General features: G+C 47.1%; 1 protein-coding gene across 1 annotated transcript in view; it reads left to right on the forward strand.

The window, feature by feature from the left end:
- syne2b (spectrin repeat containing, nuclear envelope 2b) overlaps positions 1-22,167 on the forward strand; it is a 268,255-nt gene that overhangs the window by 70,173 nt on the left and 175,915 nt on the right. The window contains exons 46-56 of the mRNA XM_056295430.1: positions 655-984; positions 2,804-3,133; positions 3,553-3,882; positions 10,544-10,849; positions 11,018-11,245; positions 11,589-11,705; positions 13,901-14,230; positions 15,626-15,970; positions 17,685-17,863; positions 19,023-19,239; positions 19,766-19,864. Of these exons, the coding sequence (XP_056151405.1) occupies positions 655-984; positions 2,804-3,133; positions 3,553-3,882; positions 10,544-10,849; positions 11,018-11,245; positions 11,589-11,705; positions 13,901-14,230; positions 15,626-15,970; positions 17,685-17,863; positions 19,023-19,239; positions 19,766-19,864 (2,811 nt within the window). The remainder of the gene's footprint in view (positions 1-654; positions 985-2,803; positions 3,134-3,552; positions 3,883-10,543; positions 10,850-11,017; positions 11,246-11,588; positions 11,706-13,900; positions 14,231-15,625; positions 15,971-17,684; positions 17,864-19,022; positions 19,240-19,765; positions 19,865-22,167) is intronic.

Genomic DNA, 22,167 nt, shown 5'->3' on the forward strand with positions numbered 1-22,167 from the left:
TGGGGTAATTGGCCGAGTACAATTGGGGAGAAAAAGGGGCATAAAAATCCACCAAAATAAATAAATGAATAAATAATACAACCAAATCAAACTAAAGTCATTTATATTGTATTTGCAAAACAGATCGCTTCACCAAACAATTGTGTCTCTGTCCATAGTTTACAAAGACTGAAGAGTATTTATTCTCTTAATCCAGATTTTATAGATGTACTTCAATTTCAGTTAGAGGATTCAGATTTAAGGGAAATGTGTGAGTTGGACTTTTCTTATCAATACCAGGACATGATGTTGCCATCCTTGTGGCATAACATCTGAGCAAGCACTCATATAGCAACCCAATTCAGAAAGCAAGCTAAATCCCTAATCCATCACAGTATGCTATCAGTGGTTGCTATAGTGGGCATCAGTCAATACTACTATCATGACTCTGCTGTCAGGCAACATCATTTACTATAGTACCTAAAATAGCCTATGTAGTCCTCCATTGGTGTTACCAAAAAAGGGTGTTGCATTTGATTTTAAGTTAAACTAAAAATATTCACATGTCATTTACTTTACAGTTTTTCTATTGTGCTTAATCCTTATCACATATTTTGGCAGAAAATAGACGTTTGTGTTTATTAAATAACACTCGCACTTAATTTTTGAACACAGACCATCCTGAGCTCCCAAACTGAGGGAGCCTTGAAGATGAGTGAGCTGCAGAGGCAAGCCCAGAGTTTGTCTGCGCAGGAGGACCTGAAGGAGAGCAGGAGACAAAAGGTCCAACAGACAGTCAGAGACACAGAGGAGCAGTGGAGGATGCTCCTACAGGATTCTGAGGAGGCCCTCAGCAAGGCTGAGAGACAAGCTGTCCTAGAAGGCGACTTTCATGCTTTCAAAATGGAGAACGAAGGTGTCCAGTCCTGGATTAGAGACCAGAATCAGAACCTGCTGGCTCTGGGTAGTCACACAAAGCTTGAAGAAAAGCTACAGATTGTACAAGTGAGTTTATTAATTTGGTTTATCAATCAGTTGAAAATACTAATGAAGAGAATTCAACTGAAAGCTAACATCCCTTATTGATTTTCAATATTGATCCTTATTAACCCTCTTAAGTCATGAAGGGGGACTATAAAGGTAGTGAAGGCTAAAGAAAGTCTTATATGTACTAAGAACTGAGGAGAGAATTTGCAAAAATGGGATGCAGGAACATATACTGATGAGCCGACACATTGTGACCACCTGCCTACTATGCCGTTGGTCCGCTGTGTGCCACCAAAATTGCACCAACCTACCAAAGCATGGACTCTACAAGCCCCATGAAGGTCTCCTGTGGTATCTGGCACCAAAACATTAGCAGCAGATCCTTCATCCTCCTGTAAGTTGTGAGGTGGAGCTGCCATGGACCAGGCTTGTCGGTCCAGCACATCCCACTGATGCTCAATCGTATTGAAATCTAGAGAATTTGGAGGCCAGGGCACCACTATGAACACTTCATCATGTTTCACAAACCATTCCGAAGCAATGTGGCAGGGTGCATTATCCTGCCGAAAGAGGCCACTGCCATCAGGGAATACCATTGCCATGAAGGGATGTGCCTGATCTGCCACGATGTTTAGGTAGGTGGCACGTGTCAAATTGATGTCCACATGGATGGCCGGACTCAGGGTTTCCTTGCAGAACATTGCCCAGAGCATCACACTCCCTCCACTGGCTTGTCTTCTTCCCATAGTACCTCCTGGTGCAATCACTTTCCCAGGGAAACGGTGCACATACACACAGCCATCCACGTGATCTAAAAGGAAATGGGACTCGTCAGACCAGGTGACCTTCTTCCACTGCTCCAAGGTCTAGTTCTGACACTCGTGTGCCCATTGTAGGCACTTTTGATGGTGGACAGGGTCATCATAGGCACTCTGATCAGTCTGCAGCTATGCAGCTCCATATGCAGCAGGGTGCGATGCACTGTGCTTTGGCACATTCCTCCCGTAACCCATCATTAAAGTTTTCTGTGAATTCTGCCACAGTAGACCTTCTGTCTGTTCAGACCAGATGGGATCGCCTGTGTTGCCCTCACACATTGATGTGTCTGGGGCACCCAACACTCTGTTGCCAGTTTGTGGTTTGTCCCTCCTTGGACCACTGTCAGAAGGTACTCACCACTGCTGATCGGGAGGACATCACAAGCCTTGCCGTTTCAGAGATGCTCTGCAGTTGTCTGGCCATAACAGTCTGGGCCTTGTCAAAGTTGCTCAGGGCTTTACTCGTGCCCATTTCTTCTGCATCCCACATGTTCACTATGAGAACTGACTGTTTGCTTACCATCTAATCTACCCAGACCTTGACATGTGCCCTTGTTTGGTTATGATCAACATCATGATCTGATTGGCTTACCCTGATATTCTTACCTGAACCCTAACCAATCTCACTCCTCATGCCGAAACCTAACCAACCCAACCAACAAAGGCAATGAGTGCTCGCCAGTCAGAGGCAGAGTAGGGCAGGTCATGATTTCGCCATCCTAGGAAAAAAAATATCGCTCGCGGGAGAGCTTACCCGCTCAACCCAAGTTATATAGTGCAAGAATAGGCGTTCAGGCATGGTGTGGGAGTGAAAGAGGCACCATTCTCCCTATTGCAAGTCAGTGTACCATCAAAAGGATTTTGAGCTGTTATTTTAAGGTAAAAAGTTGCATAATGTTGCTTTAAATGCATTTATGTTTTATGTAAAGCACTTTGAATTTCCTTGATGCTGAAATGTGCTATACAAATAAATTTGCCATGCCTTGCCTTAAATCTTAAAACAGTGTATTTGTTCTCAGACTGTTCTGAGCTTCAAATCTGAGGGAAACTCGAAAGTGACCGAGTTGAGCAGGAAAGCCCAGAGTTTATGTGAACATGAGGACCTGGGGGAGACCAGGGGACAGGAGGTCCAGCAGACCATCAGAGTCACAGAGGAGCAATGGAGGATGCTTCTGCAGGAGACTGAAGAGGCTCTCAAAAAGACTGAGACATTATCTGCCCTGGAAAGGGACTTTGATGTTTTCAAAACCCAGAATGAAGGCGTCCAATCCTGGATCGAAAACCAGAATCAGAACCTGCTGTCTATTGGTGGTCACACACAGCTTAAAGAAAAGCTACATCTTGCGCAGGTGAGGCTGAAAATTAGAATTTTTATTCACATTTTATACAATGATTTGGGATTTGATCAGTTTCACATGATGAAATTTTAAAGCATCAGATAAAAAAAAATCACTAATCATAGAGTATATTGAAGCTTTGTCCTCAGTACTTTATTTCTGTCAAAATATCCATGTAATGATTTAAGACATAAATTCCTGCAGTGTAAATCCACTACTAAGTAGTAGCCCTACCTCAGCATATGAAATGGACCGTTTACGAGTGGTTAATTTGGAAGAAGTGCGTTTTCAATGTTTGTGATGACTTATGGGTTGCAGTTTGAGCAAGGGCAAGGGTAACTGTTGAGGGTAAAGTCCCTGGCAGTGATCAGGGACTGTCCATTTCAACCTCATGTCTCAATGTAAATCTCTACCTCTGTCTTTCAATTCAGGATCTTCTGACCTCCAAACCTGAGGGAGACTCAAAGTTGAACGAGCTAAGAAGTCTAGCTCAGAGTTTGACTGAGCATGAGGACCTGAAGGAAAACCGGAGACAGGAGGTCCAACAGACAGTCAGAGACACAGAGGAACAGTGGAGGATGTTCCTGCAGGAGGCTGAGGAGGCCCTCAAGAAGGCTGAGAGACAAGCGGTCCTAGAAGGAGACTTTGACACTTTCAAAAACCAAAATGAAGATGTCCATTCCTGGATCAGAGACCAGAATCAGAACCTGCTGTCTTTGGGTAGTCACATGCAGCTAAAAGAAAAGCTACAGATTGTACAGGTGAGGTAAAAATCACTTGTGGGTCCCCCGGTCAAGCCTAAAGGGAAACAATAATGATTTTAAGCATATGTGTGTGTGTGTGTGTGTGTGTGTGTGTGTGTGTGTGTGTGTGTGTGTGTGTGTGTGTGTGTGTGTGTATATATATATATATATATATACATATCTTTGTTAAAAGAAATACTCAACGGTAGGGAAAGTGCTCAACAAATAAGGAGCAAAATAATCCAGAGTCAAGTAAATTCTTTATGAGACAGTACAAGCCTGTTTCATGCCATATATACACTCACCGGCCACTTTATTAGGCACACCCGTCCAACTGCTCATTAACGCAAATTTCTAATCAGCCAATCACATGGCAGCAACTCAATGCATTTAGGCATGTAGACATGGTCAAGACGATCTGCTGCAGTTCAAACCGAGCATCAGAATGGGGAAGAAAGGTGATTTAAGTGACTTTGAACGTGGCATGGTTGTTGGTGCCAGACGGGCTGGTCTGAGTATTTCAGAAACTGCTGATCTACTGGGATTTTCACGCACAACCATCTCTGGAGTTTACAGAGAATGGTCCGAAAAAGAGAAAATATCCAGTAAGCGGCAGTTCTGTGGGCGAAAATGCCTTGTTGATGCCAGAGGTCAGAGGAGAATGGCCAGACTGGTTCGAGCTGATAGAAAGGCAACAGTAACTCAAATAACCACTCATTACAACCGAGGTATGCAGAAGAGCATCTCTGAACGCACAACACGTCGAACCTTGAGGCAGATGGGCTACAGCAGCAGAAGACCACACCGGGTGCCACTCCTGTCAGCTAAGAACAGGAAACTGAGGCTACAATTCGCACAGGCTCACCAAAATTGGACAATAGAAGATTGGAAAAACGTTGCCTGGTCTGATGAGTCTCGATTTCTGCTGCGACATTCAGATGGTAGGGTCAGAATTTGGCATCAACAACATGAAAGCATGGATCCATCCTGCCTTGTATCAACGGTTCAGGCTGGTGATGGTGGTGTAATGGTGTGGGGGATATTTTCTTGGCACACTTTGGGCCCCTTAGTACCAATTGAGCATCGTGTCAACGCCACAGCCTACCTGAGTATTGTTGCTGACCATGTCCATCCCTTTATGACCACAGTGTTCCCATCTTCTGATGGCTACTTCCAGCAGGATAACGCGCCATGTCATAAAGCTCGAATCATCTCAGACTGGTTTCTTGAACATGACAATGAGTTCACTGTACTCAAATGGCCTCCACAGTCACCAGATCTCAATCCAATAGAGCACCTTTGGGATGTGGTGGACCGGGAGATTCGCATCATGGATGTGCAGCCGACAAATCTGCAGCAACTGCGTGATGCTTTCATGTCAATATGGACCAAACTCTCTGAGGAATGTTTCCAGTACCTTGTTGAATCTATGCCACGAAGGATTAAGGCAGTTCTGAAGGCAAAAGGGGGTCCAACCCGGTACTAGCAAGGTGTACCTAATAAAGTGGCCAGTGAGTGTATATGTGTGTGTGTGTGTGTGTGTGTGTGTGTGTGTGTGTGTGTGTGTGTGTGTGTGTGTTGGTGGGATAACACTCAATAGCTGCCATAATGCCAAGCAGATGATTGTGTGTCTGAAATGCCATCAAAGTTGTGCAGTGCAGTGTGCCAGTGACATTGCCATTAGGCTGCAATGTACAAGAAAATGTGAAAACTTTATACAGCTCTATGTCGCATTAGTTGTATTTTCTTATGCAGTGCAGCTTATCAGCAAACCAGGCAGCATGTTTTCACATTCATGGACTGCCTGCCAGTGATATCATTGATGGACACAATTTTGATTGTGTTAAGGAAACACACAGAAGACTGCCCAGTATTATGGTTGTGATAGATAGATAGATAGATAGATAGATAGATAGATAGATAGATAGATAGATAGATAGATAGATAGATAGATAGATAGATAGATAGATAGATAGATAGATAGATAGATAGATGAGAGAGAGAGAATGTTGGAAATTGTGATTCTTTCCCTTTGGTCACTTGGCAGATGTTGTTATCTTCATAAGATATACTTTTAACTGATTATGTTCAGTCTCTATTGGTTCTAAAAGCTGCTATATATTTATTCTTAAAGCTCTTGGTCTGTGTATCCTGGCAGTTCTTCTAGTCTTGGATGTGCTCAACTACATTACATTTACATTGTGGGAGTGCAGGAATGAGGAGACGGAGAGATCGAGTCGAGTCAATTCCGTTTACTCACCACACAAAACAACACCGATACTGCACAATCTCGTGGTAACCAGCCAACCGCTAGGCTGCTGCAAACATGGCTCCTCCTGGAAACTCTAAGCAGTGCCCATGTCAGCACTCTGAATTTCTGCCTTAAAGGAGCAGCAGCCCCTGTTGAATCTACCCTCAATTGTGTATCACCACACAGGCCCCCCCAGAATTCACCATCACGGAAAAATGCAAAACAGTAATGCAACACAAAAGTACTCAGCGAAACACAAACAGCCAACAGGCGAACAGTCCTCAGTGAAACAGTCAACGTCTCGGGGGGCGGACCAGGCAGCCAAAATGGCTGCGCTGAATGGGTATGGGGGCAGGGGCAGGGGACAGAGCCGGAGCCCGGGCAGGGGCCGAGGCTGGGCCAGGGGCCTGAGAAGGGGGGCATCCACGCCGCGAGGGCAGGGCCAGTTCGACCTGCCCACCCAGGTCCAAATGGGCAGGCTTGAGACGGTCCACCGAGACCCGCTCCGGCTTGCCCCCCATGTCCATCACAAAGTTCTTAGGCTCCGCTTCCAGGATGCGGAAGGGCCCGTCGTAGGGGGGCTGCAGGGGGGTACGGTGGCTGTCGTGATGGATGAAGACGTACCTGGCCGACAGCAGATCCTTGGGGACGTAGGACTGAGGGAGGGAGTGGTGAGATGTAGGGATCGGAGCGAAAGCGTTGGCACTGTCCCGGGCCACAGCCCGATGAGAAGCTGCTGACCAGGGCACCACAGTGTCCGGGAGAAATTCACCCAGGACACACAGCGGCTGGCCGTAAACCAGCTCGGCAGACGAGGACTGGAGGTCTTCCTTGGGGGCAGAGCGAAGGCTGAGCGTGACCCACGGGAAGCGATCGACCCAGTTGCAGTCCGTGAGGCTGGCACGAAGAGCGGCCTTCATAGACCGATGAAACCGCTCACAAAGTCCGTTGCCCTGCGGGTTGTATGCTGTGGTGCGGTGGAGCTTCACCTCCAGCCCCTCCGCGACTGCAGTCCAGAGCTCTGACGTGAACTGCGGGCCCCTGTCAGAGGTGAGGTCAGCCGGCGTGCCAAAACGGGCCACCCAGGACCCGGTGACGCCCGGGCCACCTCAGTAGACGTGGTCGATGACAGGGGAACAGCTTCCGGCCACCTGGTGGTCCTGTCCACCATGGTGAGAAGGTGAGTGAAACCCGTGGGAGGGGGGCAGGGGCCCAGCAGGTCCACATTCACATGGTCAAAACGCCTCTCGGGCACCAGGAATGGCGCCAAGGGGGCTTTGGTATGACGGTGTACTTTGGAACGCTGGCACGCCATGCAGGAGTCAGCCCAGGCCTTGATGTCCTTCCTGAGGCTGGGCCAGACGAACTTGGCCCCCACCAGCTTAGTGGACGCCTTCACACTCAGGTGGGAAAGGCCATGGATAACGTCAAAAACACGGCGCTGCCAGCCGGTGGGCACCATGGGGCGGGGATGGCCCGTGGAAACGTCGCAGAGGAGCGTGGTGTTGGCGCTGTCAAACACCACATCTTCCAACCGCAGCCCCGTAGTGGCCGTCCCAAGTGAACGGACCCTGCCACCGCCCGGGAGAGGCAGTCAGCGACCAAGTTGTCTTTGCCAGCCACGTGCCGGATGCCCGTGGTAAACTCCGAGATGGCAGAGAGCTGACGCTGTTGGCGCCTGGACCACGGCTCGGAGGTCTTGGCCATGGCAAAAGTCAGGGGCTTGTGGTCGACAAAGGCAGTGAAACGGCGGCCTTCCAACAGGAACCTGAAGTGTCGGGAGGCAAGGAAGAGACCCAGGAGCTCCCGGTTGAAGGTGCTGTACTTCCGCTCGTTGTCCTTAAGCTGTTTGCTAAAGAAGGCAAGGGGCTGCCAGGCGCCTCCCACCCACTGCTCGCACACCACCCCGACCGCATAGTCAGAGGCGTCGGTCGTGAGGGCAATCGGGGCATTGGTGGACGAGTGTGCCAGCAAAGCGGCATTGGACAGCGCAGCGGCATTGGCCAGCGCAGCTTTGGTGTCGTCAAAAGCTTCATCCATCCCTGGGGACCAGTCTACCTCGCTCTTGGCTTCCTTGCCCCGCAGGGCCTTGTACAAGGGCCGCATGCGGTGAGCTGCGTGGGGAATGAACCTGTTATAAAAGTTCACCATGCCCAAGAACTCCTGCAGGGACTTCACAGTGTGGGGGCGTGGAAAACTGTCGACGGCGTCCACTCTGGCAGGAAGCGGAACGGCTCCTTGCGGGGAGATGCGGTGGCCGAGGAAGTCGATGGATGACAGGCCAAACTGGCACTTGGCTGAGTTGACTATGAGTCCATGCGCACTGAGCCTCTCGAACAACTGCTGGAGCTGCGTCAGGCGCTCCACCGCGGATGCGGTGTCTACGAGAATGTTATCCAAGTAAACAAACAAGAACGGCATATCCCGTAGCACAGAGTCCATCAGCCGCTGGAACGTCTGCGCTGCCCCCTTGAGACCGAAGGGCATCCGCAGGAACTCGGAGACTCCAAATGGCGTGATGACTGCTGTCTTGGGCACGTCCCGAGGGTGGACCAGTACCTGGTGCTAGCCCCGCACCAAATCTATTTTGGAAAAGATGGTGGCCCCCGCCAGGTGGGCGGAGAAGTGCTTTATGTGCAGGACGGGGTACCGGTCAGGGGTTGTGGCATTGTTCAGGCGACGAAAATCGCTGCAGGGGAACCAACCGCCGTCAACCTTAGAAACCATGTGCCCACGGGCTGTCTGAGCGGCGCACAATGCCGAGGCGTTCAATGGTGGCAAACTCCTCCCTGACGATCGCGAGCTTAGCAGAGTTAAGGCGCCGAGCACGTGCATAGACCAGGGGGCTGTCGGTGGCAATATGGTGCTCCACGCCGTGCTTGGCCACCACTGACGAGAACGTAGGTGTGGTGAGGTCAGGGAACTCTGCGAGCAGTTGTTGATACGTGTCTCCGGTGGCGAGCATGTTTGACCGGCTGAGCGTCCCTGCACTTCCCATTGTGCACAGGTATGTAGCGAAAGAGACAGCATCGATCAAGTGACAGTTCGTAACATCCACCAGCAGCCTGAAGGCGCATAGGAAGTCCGTGCCCAGGAAGGGAACCGTCACCGCAGCCATAACGAAGTCCCAGCCGAAACGCTGCCCGCCGAAACACACCTCCACATACCTGGTGCCGTAGGTACATATGGGCGTGCCATTCGCAGCATCCATTGGGGGGCCTTGACCGCCGGCCATGGTGTCCGCAGCCGATGCAGGCAGGATGCTATGCTGAGCGCCCGAATCGACCAGCAAGCCACTGGCCAGATAAGGCGTCCTTGATAAACAAAAAGCCTGCTGTTCTCGCCGGTGCTCAACAGCAGCTATGAGCGCCGGCCCTGGTGTTTCCCTGGATGCTGAAGCTACATGGTGGGCGACACTGCTTGGCCCTGGCACCAAACCCGTTGTGGTAATAACACAGCCCACTGTCACGCTGGCGGCGGGCAGCCACCGCAGCCGTGGTGCCCGCTGCATCCTCCAGAGGCGGGGGCGAGGTCTGGGTGGGGAGCATCGCATGAACGAACTGCTGCCGGTTGGTGAGGAAAATCCTGTCTGCTTCCGCACCCAGAGCGCAGTAGTCTTTGGTGGAGGAGAGGGGGGAGCTGGCTAGCGCTGTGCACACAGGCGCTGGGAGCTGCCGTAGAAAAATATGGGTGAAAATGATGGAGGGGTCCGCCGAGCCCGAAACGGCCAACATCTTCTCCAGCAGCTCAGAAGGTTTGCTATCGCTGAGTCCGTTGAGTGACAACAGGCGATCCGCCTTCTCCACCTCCGACAGCTCGAAGAGCTGCAAAAGGAATGCCTTGAGTGCGCCGTATTTTCCCACAGCTGGGGGGGGTCTTCCAGTAGCCCCATAGCTCGGGCCGTCGTCCGGGCATCCAACGCCACCACCACATGGAAATACCTCATAACATCCCGCATTATTCCTCCCAGCTTGAACTGGGCTTCAATGTGCTGAATCCATGGCCGGGGACTGTGCTGCCAAAACTTGGGCAACTTCCCCGTTGCTGCTGAGATGCTAGCGCTAACATGAGCCGTACCGTTAGAATCACTCGGAGCCGGAGCGGTGTCGTCATCGCTTTGGGTCGACATGTTCATTGTCAACATGCGGGGTCACCGATGTGGGAGTGCAGGAGTGAGGAGACGGAGAGATCGAGTCGAGTCAATTCCGTTTACTCACCACACAAAATGACACCGATACAGCACAATCTCTCATGGCAACCTGCTAACCGCTAGGCTACTACAAACATGGCTCCCCCCGGAAACTCTAAGCAGTGCCTGTGTCAGCACTCTGAACGTCTGCCTTAAAGGAGCAGCAGCCCCGGGTGTATCTACCCTCAATTGTGTATCACCACAACATTACATTAAACTACATTACATTTTTTTCTCAGACTGTTCTGGGCTCCATACCCGAGGGAGATTTAAAGGTAAATGAGGTGAAGAAGCAAGGACAGAACCTCTCTGAGTATGAGGACCTGGAGGAGATCAGGAGACAGGAGGTCCAGCAGACAGTCAGAAACACAGAGGAGCAGTGGAGGATGCTCCTGCAGGATGCCAGAAATGCAGAGGTCAGATGTCTCTTAGATGACTTTGATGCACAGAGAAAGTCCATCCAGTCCTGGATCAGAGACAAGCAGCAGCAGCTGCAGTCCATGGGAAGTCAAATGGCAGCTGAGGAAAGATGTCACAAAGCAGAGGTATGTTTTAATTTACTGTCATTGCGCTGTCGTCGTATTATTCATTTGCTTACTACGTGTCAAATATGTTTCACAAATTTTTCTGAGTTGTCTTTGACAAGCCTTGACTTTGCAGTCAACTTCCGTTTCTCACTTATGATAGATGATTGTTTGATTTTGTGTTTGCAGGCCATCTTGAGCTCAAAGCCCGAGGGCGACTGTCAGGTGAACAACCTGAGAAGACGAGGCCAGAGTCTATGTGACCTTCAGGACTTTGAGGAGAACAGAAGACTAGAAGTTCAGCAGATGGTTCAAAACACAGAGGAGCAGTGGAAACTTGCCCTCCAAATGGCCAAACAGACTCTGGATGATGCAGACGCTCAGGTCACCCTAGAGACTGAAATGAGAGTATGGCAGGTGAGAGAATTAAACAGTGTAAATATTTACAATGTCCAGTTACCTGACAGTCCTATCCAAAGACTTATAATGAATGCCACAATAGAAATGAATTTCCAACACCAACTTTACAAGATGGTGTAAAAAAGTCACAAATGAAAGAATGACGTTGACCTGACAGTAAATACAACAAACATCCTTGTGAGCTTCAAATGATAATCCAGGGATGAGGGAAAAGAAGTAAAAAGAGCTGCAAAAAAAATAAAAATAAATCAATCAATATTCCAACCAAGTAGATTTGGTCGAAGAATCCCTGAATAAACCACAAAAGAGAGGACTAATGCAATATCTGTTTATTATTCAGCTGAGAGAATACGACAACCACAAGCAAGAGACTGAGCGCTGGCTCAGAGACCTCCAACAATGCCTGGATTCAATGGACAGCCACACCAAGCCTGAGGATAGGCTTCATACTACTCAGGTGAGCTTCAGCTAAGTTAGAATAATGCATGAGTCGAGTTACAAGAGTCAAACTGGAGGAGGAACAATGTCAGAAATCAGGAACACTATTTGTAATTTTATTTCATGTATTTGCGTACATGAAATGAAACAAAATATCGTTTCCCCCAGCCCACAGCAGTGCAACACAAAGACAAAAACACACAAAAACTACAAGAACACGTATATCCATCCATCTATCCATCCATTTTCCAAGTCGCTTATGCTAAGTAGGGTCACGGGATGCTGGAGCCTATCCCAGCAGTCATAGGGCGGAAGGCAGGGAAACACCCCGGACAGGTCGTCAGTCCATGTCAGGGCAGACACATATCCAAGCGAACACATATATCCAAACTAAACAACAACAAAAAATCACTGTCCAGGAGAACGAACGCCAGCCAATGACTGTCGGAACTGCCGGTCTGCGTAGACTAGCAGTTAGCTTAGCCTGCCTCACTTCCGCATCCTGTCAGACCATCCTCAGTGTTTCCTCTTCGGGCACAGCTCCAGGCAGGGCCATGGTCCTTGGGCCCACCGGACACAGCAGACCAGGCTCCCTCAGCTGATCCAGTGCCCGCTGTCCCAGCCAGACACCTTCGACACACCTCCCCGCACTCCACACGACTCTAAAAACACAGTCAACGCTAGGCGAGGCTGCCGCCAGACTACCCTCAGTGTTATCGGAACTGCTGGTCTGCATGGGTTAGCAGTTAGCTTAGCCTGCCTCGCTTCCTCGTCCTGTCAGACTGCCCTCGGTGTTACTTCTTCGGGCGCAGCTCCGGGCAGGGCCGTGGTCCCTGGGCCCACAGGACGCAGCAGACGAAGCTCTCCCAGCCAATCCAGTGTCAGATGCAGACATGGACAAAGACACTGCATGGACGATACTGGGTGAGGCCGCTTCCCACACCAGTACTGGGTGAGGCCACTGCAAACATGAATTCAAGCTGCCACCTTCTTACAACAGAAGCGGAAGGCTTATTTTCTATTAGCAAAAATATACTTTATTAGATTAAAGAATAGAAAAGAGGATCTTTGACCTTACACTTGCTAGCTCAGTTCCTTAGAGGAGCAGGGGGGATTTAGTTTGGTGAAGTTAGTGGGCAGTGTTCTCCCCTTCTGTACGCTCAGCTGCTACCATGTTGCTCTTCATTTGGTCATATTATGGATTCATTTACATTACAAGCCTTCATGCTCAATTCCAATTTTTTTGCTTTGACCTGATTTTTTGCCTTGACTGGTCACATTAATTTTTTAAAATATCTGATACCAGTGTGAACAGACCTCTGTCCTGAAAGGACCTGCATGCACACATTCACAATAACATATAATGTCACATGCTTGATTTGCATGTGAACGACAACAAAAAGTGTAATATTTGACACATATTCCGACAGTCCGTTATGAAAACCAGAGAAATGGCACTGCAATCTTTCATGTTAAAGATTACTCTGCAGTACTTGTTCAAATACTGCATGATCTTGATACATTCCCTGGATCTTCACTTGAATGGCTCCCCAAATGTCAGTCAAATTGTCAATTTCTCCTTCTCACCACTGATTCTGTTTCTTTTGTTGTCCTCCGTTTTCTTAAGTGAGATGCTGTTGACACTGATGACGTCCACTGCACAGTGTAAAAAAACAAAATCCTAGTACGACAATTCTTGCTTTGGTTGCAGGACCACAAATTGGATGTGTATCTGATATGAAAATGGCCAAAATCAGTTTTGACAGTATCAGATTTTTGTATTCACACTGTCCAGAAAACAAAAAATCAGTGTCACAAGTAGGCAAAAAAAAAAGAAAAAAAGAAAAAAAGAGTTGGGCCACTTCCACCTGCAGTGTGAACAACGCCTGAGAGCACAACTACCTAAACCAGAAGTTAGTGATATAATAAATAGGACTCACCCTCAGGTCTGCATTGAAGCTTAGCTTCAAGAAAACGAACCAACTACCAACCACTTGTGGACTGAATATTATTATTCATACAATTGCTGTTTTTGAATTATGTTTGGTAAAAAATCCTGGTTAATTGATACATTTTTAGATACACAAGGGAAAACCATAAACTATATGTTCACTTCAGGCTGATGTTTTGGGTCTTTTCAACCTCATACACTGCCGCTTAGGCGACTCAGGCCTATCTATTTAATGCCCCTTCCTTCATCTGTATTTTCCACAGGCCATCTTGACCTCAAAGGCTGAGGGAGAGTCAAGGCTCCAGGAGTTGAGGACGCGAGGCCAGGCTCTTTGTGAGCACGAGGGCCTCGAGGAGAGTCGGAGACAGATGATCCAGCAAACAGCCAGAAACTCAGAGGAGCAGTGGAGGACGCTCCTGCAGGAGTCCAAGCAGGCGCTGGATCAGGCTGAGAGACAGTGTGCTCTGGAAAGCCAGCTCAAAGACTTTAAAACCCAGACAGAAAGCACCAAAGCCTGGCTGAACAACCACCAGCAGCACCTCCTGTCTCTGGTTGGCCAGTCAGATTATGAAGGGGCAATAAACACTGCACAGGTGAGTTTGAAATGATTTTGTTTTGGGAAGAAAGATGTGTACATGCTGGAATAATCAAGGTAAGCCTGCTTTGGATGGGATTAGTTTCTCTAGGGGAGGTCAGGTCAACTAAATCAATCCAGAAATTACAATGTGGTCCTTAGTTAGTGTAGGCAGTGAGGGCTGCACAAGTGCATAAATTTACAACTTGAGTAATCCTTTCCTGAACAACTCGAGCGCGCAGGTAGTCAAGGGGTCATGCCGGATATGTCTTGCATTAATTAAAAGACTATGCAGCTACGATGGGGCTGGTCTCATAGAGCCAAGCATAAAATTCATGATATGATATGACATGAAGATAACATTTGGTCTTACCTTATGCAACGGTGAAGTATGTACGATACCGACGATATTTTAACGTTATTGTTACCAACATTCTACAGTAGCCCAAGATAGAAAGTTAAGTCAACAAAGTGGGTTTTTGTGTGTTCTTATTGGGTTTAGATATAGCCGCTGGGTTCTTTTTGTGAATTTGGTGAAACTTGGTCATCATTAGTGAGCCTAACCGACTTAAAAAAGAAATTAAGTCGTATTTGCTTGGATCTATTTTTTTTATCCCCCCCCTTTTCTCCCAATTGTATTCGGCCAAATACCCTACTCTTCTGAGCTCTCCTGGTCGCTGCTCCACCCCCTCTGCCGATCCAGGGAGGGCTGCAGACTACCACATGCCCCCTCCGATACATGTGGAGTTGCCAGCCGTTTCTTTTCACCTGACAGTGAGGCGTTTCACCAGGGGGGGCGTAGCGTGTGGGAGCATCACGCTATTCCCCCCAGTCCCCCCCCCAAACAAACGCCTCGAACAACCAGAGGAGGCACTAGTGCAGCGACCAGGACACATACCCACATTCGATTTCCCACCAATTGTGTCTGTAGGGCCGCCTGACCAAGCCGGAGGTAACACGGGGACTCGATCCAGCAATCCCCATGTTGGTAGGCAACGGAATAGACTGATAGATCTATTTTTTAACAACATTAATTTGTTTAGCCATGTTATTGTAGTAGCCTAGTCTATCATATGACAGACTCGATATTAGAGCCATCTTTGAGAAATCCGCCCACAACTCACAATTGTTGCAGGTTTATTTCACCACAACAGTTGCCATCCTTCCTCTTGTTTACCAAGGGCTCTAACTGGAACCTGAGTGCGCATGCCATCTAGCATCACGTGATTAATGAGTACTCGATGTTAATATAGAAACCTGGGAATTGATGTAACTGCTAAAGAATTTTAATGCTCAAGTACTCTGTGCAACCCCTAGTAGGCAGACAGTTACATTTATGTTTTTACTTCAACCTTGATTAAGTGAAATGTTTTCATTTACCTTGAGGTAAATCTTACATCTATTTCATGTACAGACCATACTGAGCTTAAAGCCAGAAGGAGACTCAAAGGTGGATGAGCTGGCGAAGCAAGGACAAAGCCTAAGGGGAAATGAGGACCTGGAGGAAAGCAACAGACAGGAAGTCCAGCAGGAAGTCAGAGACACAGAGGAGCAGTGGAGGATGCTCCTGCGGGACGCTGAGGAGGCACTCAATAAGGCTCAAGTCCAGTATTCTCTAACTAGGGAGCTTGACGCCTTCTGTGCCCAGGCGGAGAGCACCACGGCCTGGGTTCAAGAGCTGCGGCAACAGGCCGACTCGGTGGGAACTGGCACTCAAGGCAACCAGGCCCAGTTAGAGGACAGGCTGAACACAGCACAGGTAACTGTCACGGCTGTGTGTGTGCAGCATGGTGGATGATTTCATTTTAAAGGAACAGTTCACCTCAAAATAAAAAATGTATGTTTTTCCTCTCACCTGTAGTGCTAGTTATCCATCTAGATCATTCGGTGACGAGTTGCCGAGTTTTGGAGATATCAGTCGTAGAGATGTCCGCCTTCTTTCGAATACAATGGAACTGGACGGCGCTTGGCTTGTGTTCCTCAAAGTGCCAAAAAAATACGTTTGAAAAACTCAACAGCAATGTCTCTTTCCAGAAATCATGATCTGGTTACCTAGTTAAGATAATCCACACACCTTGTTGTGAGCAATTTCGTGTTAGGTGTAGTTCGGTCTAAGAAAATAGTTCCTTCATGAAACTGCTCACAACAAAGTCTGTGGATTATCTTGAGTAACCGGGTAATGGTTTCTGGAAAGAGACATTGCTGTTGAGTTTTTCAAATGTATTTTTTTGACGCTTTGAGCAACACAAACTGAGCGCCATCCAGTTCCACTGTATTTGAGATACGGCAGACATCTCTACGGACGATATCTCCAAAACTCAGCAACTCACGCCAAAATGAAAGCACTATAGCTAAGAGGACAGGATTAGAAATTAGTATATTAGAGGGACAGCTCAAATTGGACAGTTTGGAGACAAAGCAAGAGAGGCAAGATTGAGATGGTTTGGACATGTGTGGAGGAGAGATGCTGGGTATATTGGGAGAAGGATGCTGAATATGGAGCTGCCAGGGAAGAGGAAAAGAGGAAGGCCAAAGAGGAGGTTTATGGATGTGGTGAGGGAGGACATGCAGGTGGCTGGTGTGACAAAGGAAGGTGCAGAGGACAGGAAGAGATGGAAACGGATGATCTGCTGTGGTGACCCCTAACGGGAGCAGTCGAAAGTATTAGTAGTAGTTTTAAAGTTACAATCCTGGAGAACGTCTCTTTAGTTTAACTTGCTGACTTGTGGTGATACAGGGTAACTGCAGCGGTGTTTGTGCACTTCTAATTTCAGAGGTCCATGCAGAATGAAACAATCACCAGTGCTGTCATGTCTGCCTGCACCCTCTCCACATAAAAAAAACACGTGATAAAACCAGGGTTTAACTATTGATGGTGTAGTATTTATAGGTTAAAGGTTTAAGAGCCTGTTTCACTATATCTGCCTGCTAGCCTCAACAGCTTTGTTAATTAAAATTTACTGTTAGCTGCCGTATTCTTTTGCATCAGACTGCTACGAGGAAGACGTAAACTGCATCACTATGCCCCGTGTCATTTTTTCAGCAGAGTCCTACCCAGCAATAACCGTTAACATGAGCAGCTAGAGACCTATTACGTGTCTTAAAAATCCAACAAGGTCAAGTATCATCGAGGAAATGTGTTTGCTTGTAAATCTTCAGGATTGTCACTTTAAAGCAGAGCAGCCCTTGTGCTATATTTTGTAGTTATTTGACAATAAAGGTTATCACATAAGCAAGAAGATCAGAATGAGAGGCTCATGTAGAATTTGAGCCACGTGCTCCTTTTACAAGAGATTTTATGGGAATAAGGCCATTAATGGTAACTTTACATCAATGATGGTTTACAAACAGACGTATAAGAGCCACATAACAACCACACAGAACTCTGATTAACACATATTCAGTCCTCAATCTGTTCTCACCGACTGTTCATGTACATGGCTTGTGATAAAGCGTTTTGGTTTTGTCTTCAGACCGTATTGTCCTCCAAGTCTAAAGGAGAGGGTGCTTTGCTGGAGCTGAGGAGGCGAGGGCAGAGTCTCTGGGGGAATGTGAACCTGGAGGAAATCAGGAGACAGGAGGTCCAGCAAACAGTAAAAGACACAGAGGAGCAGTGGAGAACCCTCCTACAGGACACCGAGGAGGTACAGAGGTATGGCGACACGTAACACACTCATTCATTGGTTGTCTATACCCACTCAGTCCAATTCAGGGTCGTGGAGGGCTGGAACCAGAGTGCATCGGGCAGTAGACTGACGGATTACATGCACTTGGTTAGGAAAATCCTACTGTGAACTTGTTCCCATTCATACTGACGTATCATCAATATATCTGATATATTGATGTGTAATATTCTTATTCCGACTGAGTGAGTGATCGACAGACTGATAGATACACAGACATATTTGGAAATGTGTATTAGGGACAAACTGTTTGAGTGCTGCTTCCCAGTGATTTCTGATCACTCAGTGACCTCCTACACTGGTATCCCAGTGAAAGAAATGTTGAAATCGTAATGTGCAGTATAACTTCTTTTCAGTGTGGCTGTCACAAGTTAATACTTTTGTCAAGCCACCAGGACACATTTTCAGTTGATAAAGTTCTTTTCTTTTTCTTTTCTTTTTTTTGTGTGACACCCCCCCCCCTTTATCCCCGATTGTACTTGGCCAATTACCCTATTTTCCAAGCTGTCCTGGTCGCTGCTCCACCCCGTCTGCCACTCCAGGGAGGGCTGCAGACTACCACATGCCTCCTCCGATACATGTGGAGTTGCCAGCCACTTCTTTTCACCTGACAGTGAGGAGTATCACCAGGGGGACGTAGCGTGTGGGAGGATCACGCTATTCCCCCCCAGCTCACCCTCCCCCCTGAACAGGCACCCTGACTGACCAGAGGAGGCGCTAGTGCAACGACCAGGACACATACTCACATCCGGCTTCCCACCCGCAGACACGGCCAATTGTGTCTGTAGGGACGCCCGACCAAGCCGGAGGTAACACAGGGATTCAACCCAGCTATCCTCATGTTGGTAGGCAACGGAATAGACCGCTATGTTACCCGGACTCAGTTGATAAATCCATCCATCCATCCATTATCTGAACTGCTTATCCTGCTCTCAGGTTCGCGGGGATGCTGGAGCCTATCCCAGCAGTCAGTTAATAAAGTTGTAGAAAAATTGAAAAGTGAAGGAAATCGCACAATGTCCCTTTCTGTGGTTCAGTGGGAATTGCTCTGTTATTTCATTTATCTTTCTCTGAAAAATGGTGCAGGTTGAGATTCTGATTCTCAGTTGTCTATCATTAACCCTTCAGACAGCTGAAAGGTGTTGTGGAGAACCTGGTGTCTTGTCAGCGCCAGCGAAGCCAAGTCCAGGACCGTTTGGCGGCACTCCAGAAACAAGTGGCCGGCCTGCCCCGTCTCTTTGCCTGGCCGGGCCTGGGGGACCGGAGACAGGCCGTAGAGGAGGTTCGAGCCCTCCTGGACAGCACCAGAGCCTTGGCGCCTATCTTTTCAGCTCTCCGCACACAGGTACAGTGCCCTTTGGATAAACACACAATTCACACACATTTCAAGATCTCTTTAATAATTATATTGCTTATTTGTGGTATGAAGTGGAGTTTAGTTAACCAGTCTCCACGTTTTATCACAAACAGCAGGGTATACCATGTTGACATCAGTATATACTGTATACAGTTATTCTGTATACCATATAGACATCAGTTTATATCATATTGATTTTTCCTCAGTGGGTTTTTTAGTTTTATTGTTGTATTTTTTTTAAATTTTTTTTGCTGTTGTTTCCTTTTGTTCAGAAGTTCTTTGGGATTTTCTAAACCATTGGTATATTTGGACGTGTCTGTTGTTAATCTAAATTTACATGTTTAATCGAGGAAAAGTCCCAAAAAAAAATACCAAAATAGAAACAGAGACTATCTTGGGAGAGTAGAGTAGCTCACAAAATCATTTGGGGTCGACTAACATATTTATTCTAAAAAGTTGGTCCTCAGAGAAAACGTATGACAGCCACTATGCTCTCTCTAATTTAAACCTCCAGGGTTTGGAGCTTTTTCAGACCACTCAGGATCCAGCATGGACAGACCCGGGTTGGGCTGCAATGGAGGAATCCATCCCTGCTCTGCTCAAAGAGCTCACGGTGAGTTAACCTGTTTGTGATAACAGGAAAACGGCTACCCCGCATAAAAAAAGGCTAGTGAAAATCATTTAGTTCATGCTATTATTTTTAACTATCAAAGTATTGCTTTCCCTCTATCGTATAATGCCTTATAACACTGCTATGAAGTGTTGTGCAAATATGACTCTTCTTCTTCTCTTATATTCACTCTTTACCTCTTCCTCCTTCATAATCATATAGTTTATTATCCCCTCCAGCCTGGAGGGGATTATGTGTTTGGTCATTTGTTTGTGTGTGTGTGTGTGTGTGTCTGTGTCTGTGTCTGTGTGTCTGTGTCTGTGTGTCTATGTATGTCTGCATGTGTATTCGTTTGCGGCTAATCTCGCAAACTACTGAACCTGTCAGCCTAAAATTTTTGTGCACAGTTATGACTGTATGATGAAGAATCCCTCGTGGTTTAGTTATTCAAAACCTTCAAAAAAAGTTTGTTCTCGCTATCTCTGCTCCCTCCCTTCATTACTCTCTAGCTCGCTCGACCAACACTGCTCTCCATCGCTGCCCCATCTAAGTCAACCGTATGAATGTGCCACTCACGTCTACAGTTGAGTCAGATCGGGCAGCGACAGTGTCCAACCCAAAACATTATGTATTCGGGTATGACTCTTGAAAGTAAACGAGAAGTCGTATTTCGCAAGCCAGCAAATCATTCACTGCTGATCTCAGCACAGGAGAACTGGAGGAACACTGGATGAACCAAAAATAATTCACCTTATTCACCTCGCCGCCACGCGGAAGTGCCATAGTCTCCAATGTTAAAACTCTGATACAAAACTACAATTTCAAGAGTAGGATTCATCACAGTCACAGCTGGAAACCACCTCAGTAGCTACAATAAAATGTCTCCCATGGCTGAGCTATGTTTTCTTACCGTTGTTTTATGAACGAGTCAATCAGCAGAGCAGCTATTTGCCTTCATTCATTTATAATCATGAAATCCTTGACGGTTAATTTGAAGTCTTAATAAGGGCTTTGAAATTATTATAGCCTGATGTTATTTAATATTAGACTTGCTCGCATTCATGCGAGGGTCCACCTTGGAGGCTGCAGATACACAGACTGACAGGGAAAACGTTTGAGCGCTGCATATCAACAACTTTTTTTCCCCATATTTCCCATTCAATCGACTTGGATGCAGGCAGGAGAAACACTGGTTTTCCTGTCCTTGTGTGTGTGTTTCCCTTCCCCCGGTAGCCGAAAAAAGGGTTTGTCTCCAAGTTTGAATACCAAGGGGAGATACGTACGCCTGGTAGAGATCTGCACTCCACGTAGTGCACTCCTCTAGTTGTATGTGATGTGATTATGCTTCGCATATCACGAAGAAGGAGGCTGTGGCGCATATCAGCTTGGTTAAACCATAGGACATTTTCTTTAGACAGGAAAAGAGAAATTCCGAATACAACATATGGAGCTTAAACACTGTAGTTATAACAGCACAGTACTCAAATACAAAACAATAATCACATGGATGCACACAGATGAACCCACATAATAACCCATGCAAAATACACATAGGCAACAAGGTAGAACGGTGAATACACTGGGTATATTTTTCCATGCTGGTTTTGTGGACGGATGGGTGTGTGGTGCAATAAAAAAGAACAACTTTTGTATCTGTTCAATCAAAACAGAGTATTCAATAACCCATTTACTCATTATATATGAAGATTTTCTCATTTGTGTGCCCTTATAAGATCCACGTCCATATTCACCAGTGTGTCAGAACAGCAAGCCTGGGTAGGTAGGGTCTCAGTGTGTTGCTCATTGTTGCTGTGGCAGGGGTCAATTGTAGGGGGGATGCAAAGGGGATGCCATCCCCCCCATTAAACAAACTGCTAAAAAAAACCTGTTGTCAAATTGCCATCTCCCCTATCTATCCCCTTTGGGTTTACGCCGCTGTGTGATACTATATCTTAATCAAGGAACGTTACTACATAGAAACCAATAAAAAATCTGTATCAATATTTGAATTCTATCCATATTAGAGACTTGTACACCAAAGACAGTCTTTTCTGGGTTCTCAAATAGTTTTTATATATACTTGATGTAACAAAATCTTTCCAATTTAAGAATATGTTGGTCGATGGCTGCAGTTTTAAAGGTGATTGTGGGTTTTTTTGAAACCTTTGCCACCTCTACCCACCACCCACCAGACTCCACCATCCCCCTTAGAAGTTTTTCACAAATCAGCGACTACCTGTAGGGGATTGAACCAGCAGTGACCCAGTAACTATGTTAGGTAGATTAGGTTTGCAGCATGGTGGTGC

This window comes from Lampris incognitus, chromosome 16, assembly GCF_029633865.1.
Source record: "Lampris incognitus isolate fLamInc1 chromosome 16, fLamInc1.hap2, whole genome shotgun sequence".
Lineage (NCBI taxonomy): Eukaryota > Metazoa > Chordata > Actinopteri > Lampriformes > Lampridae > Lampris > Lampris incognitus.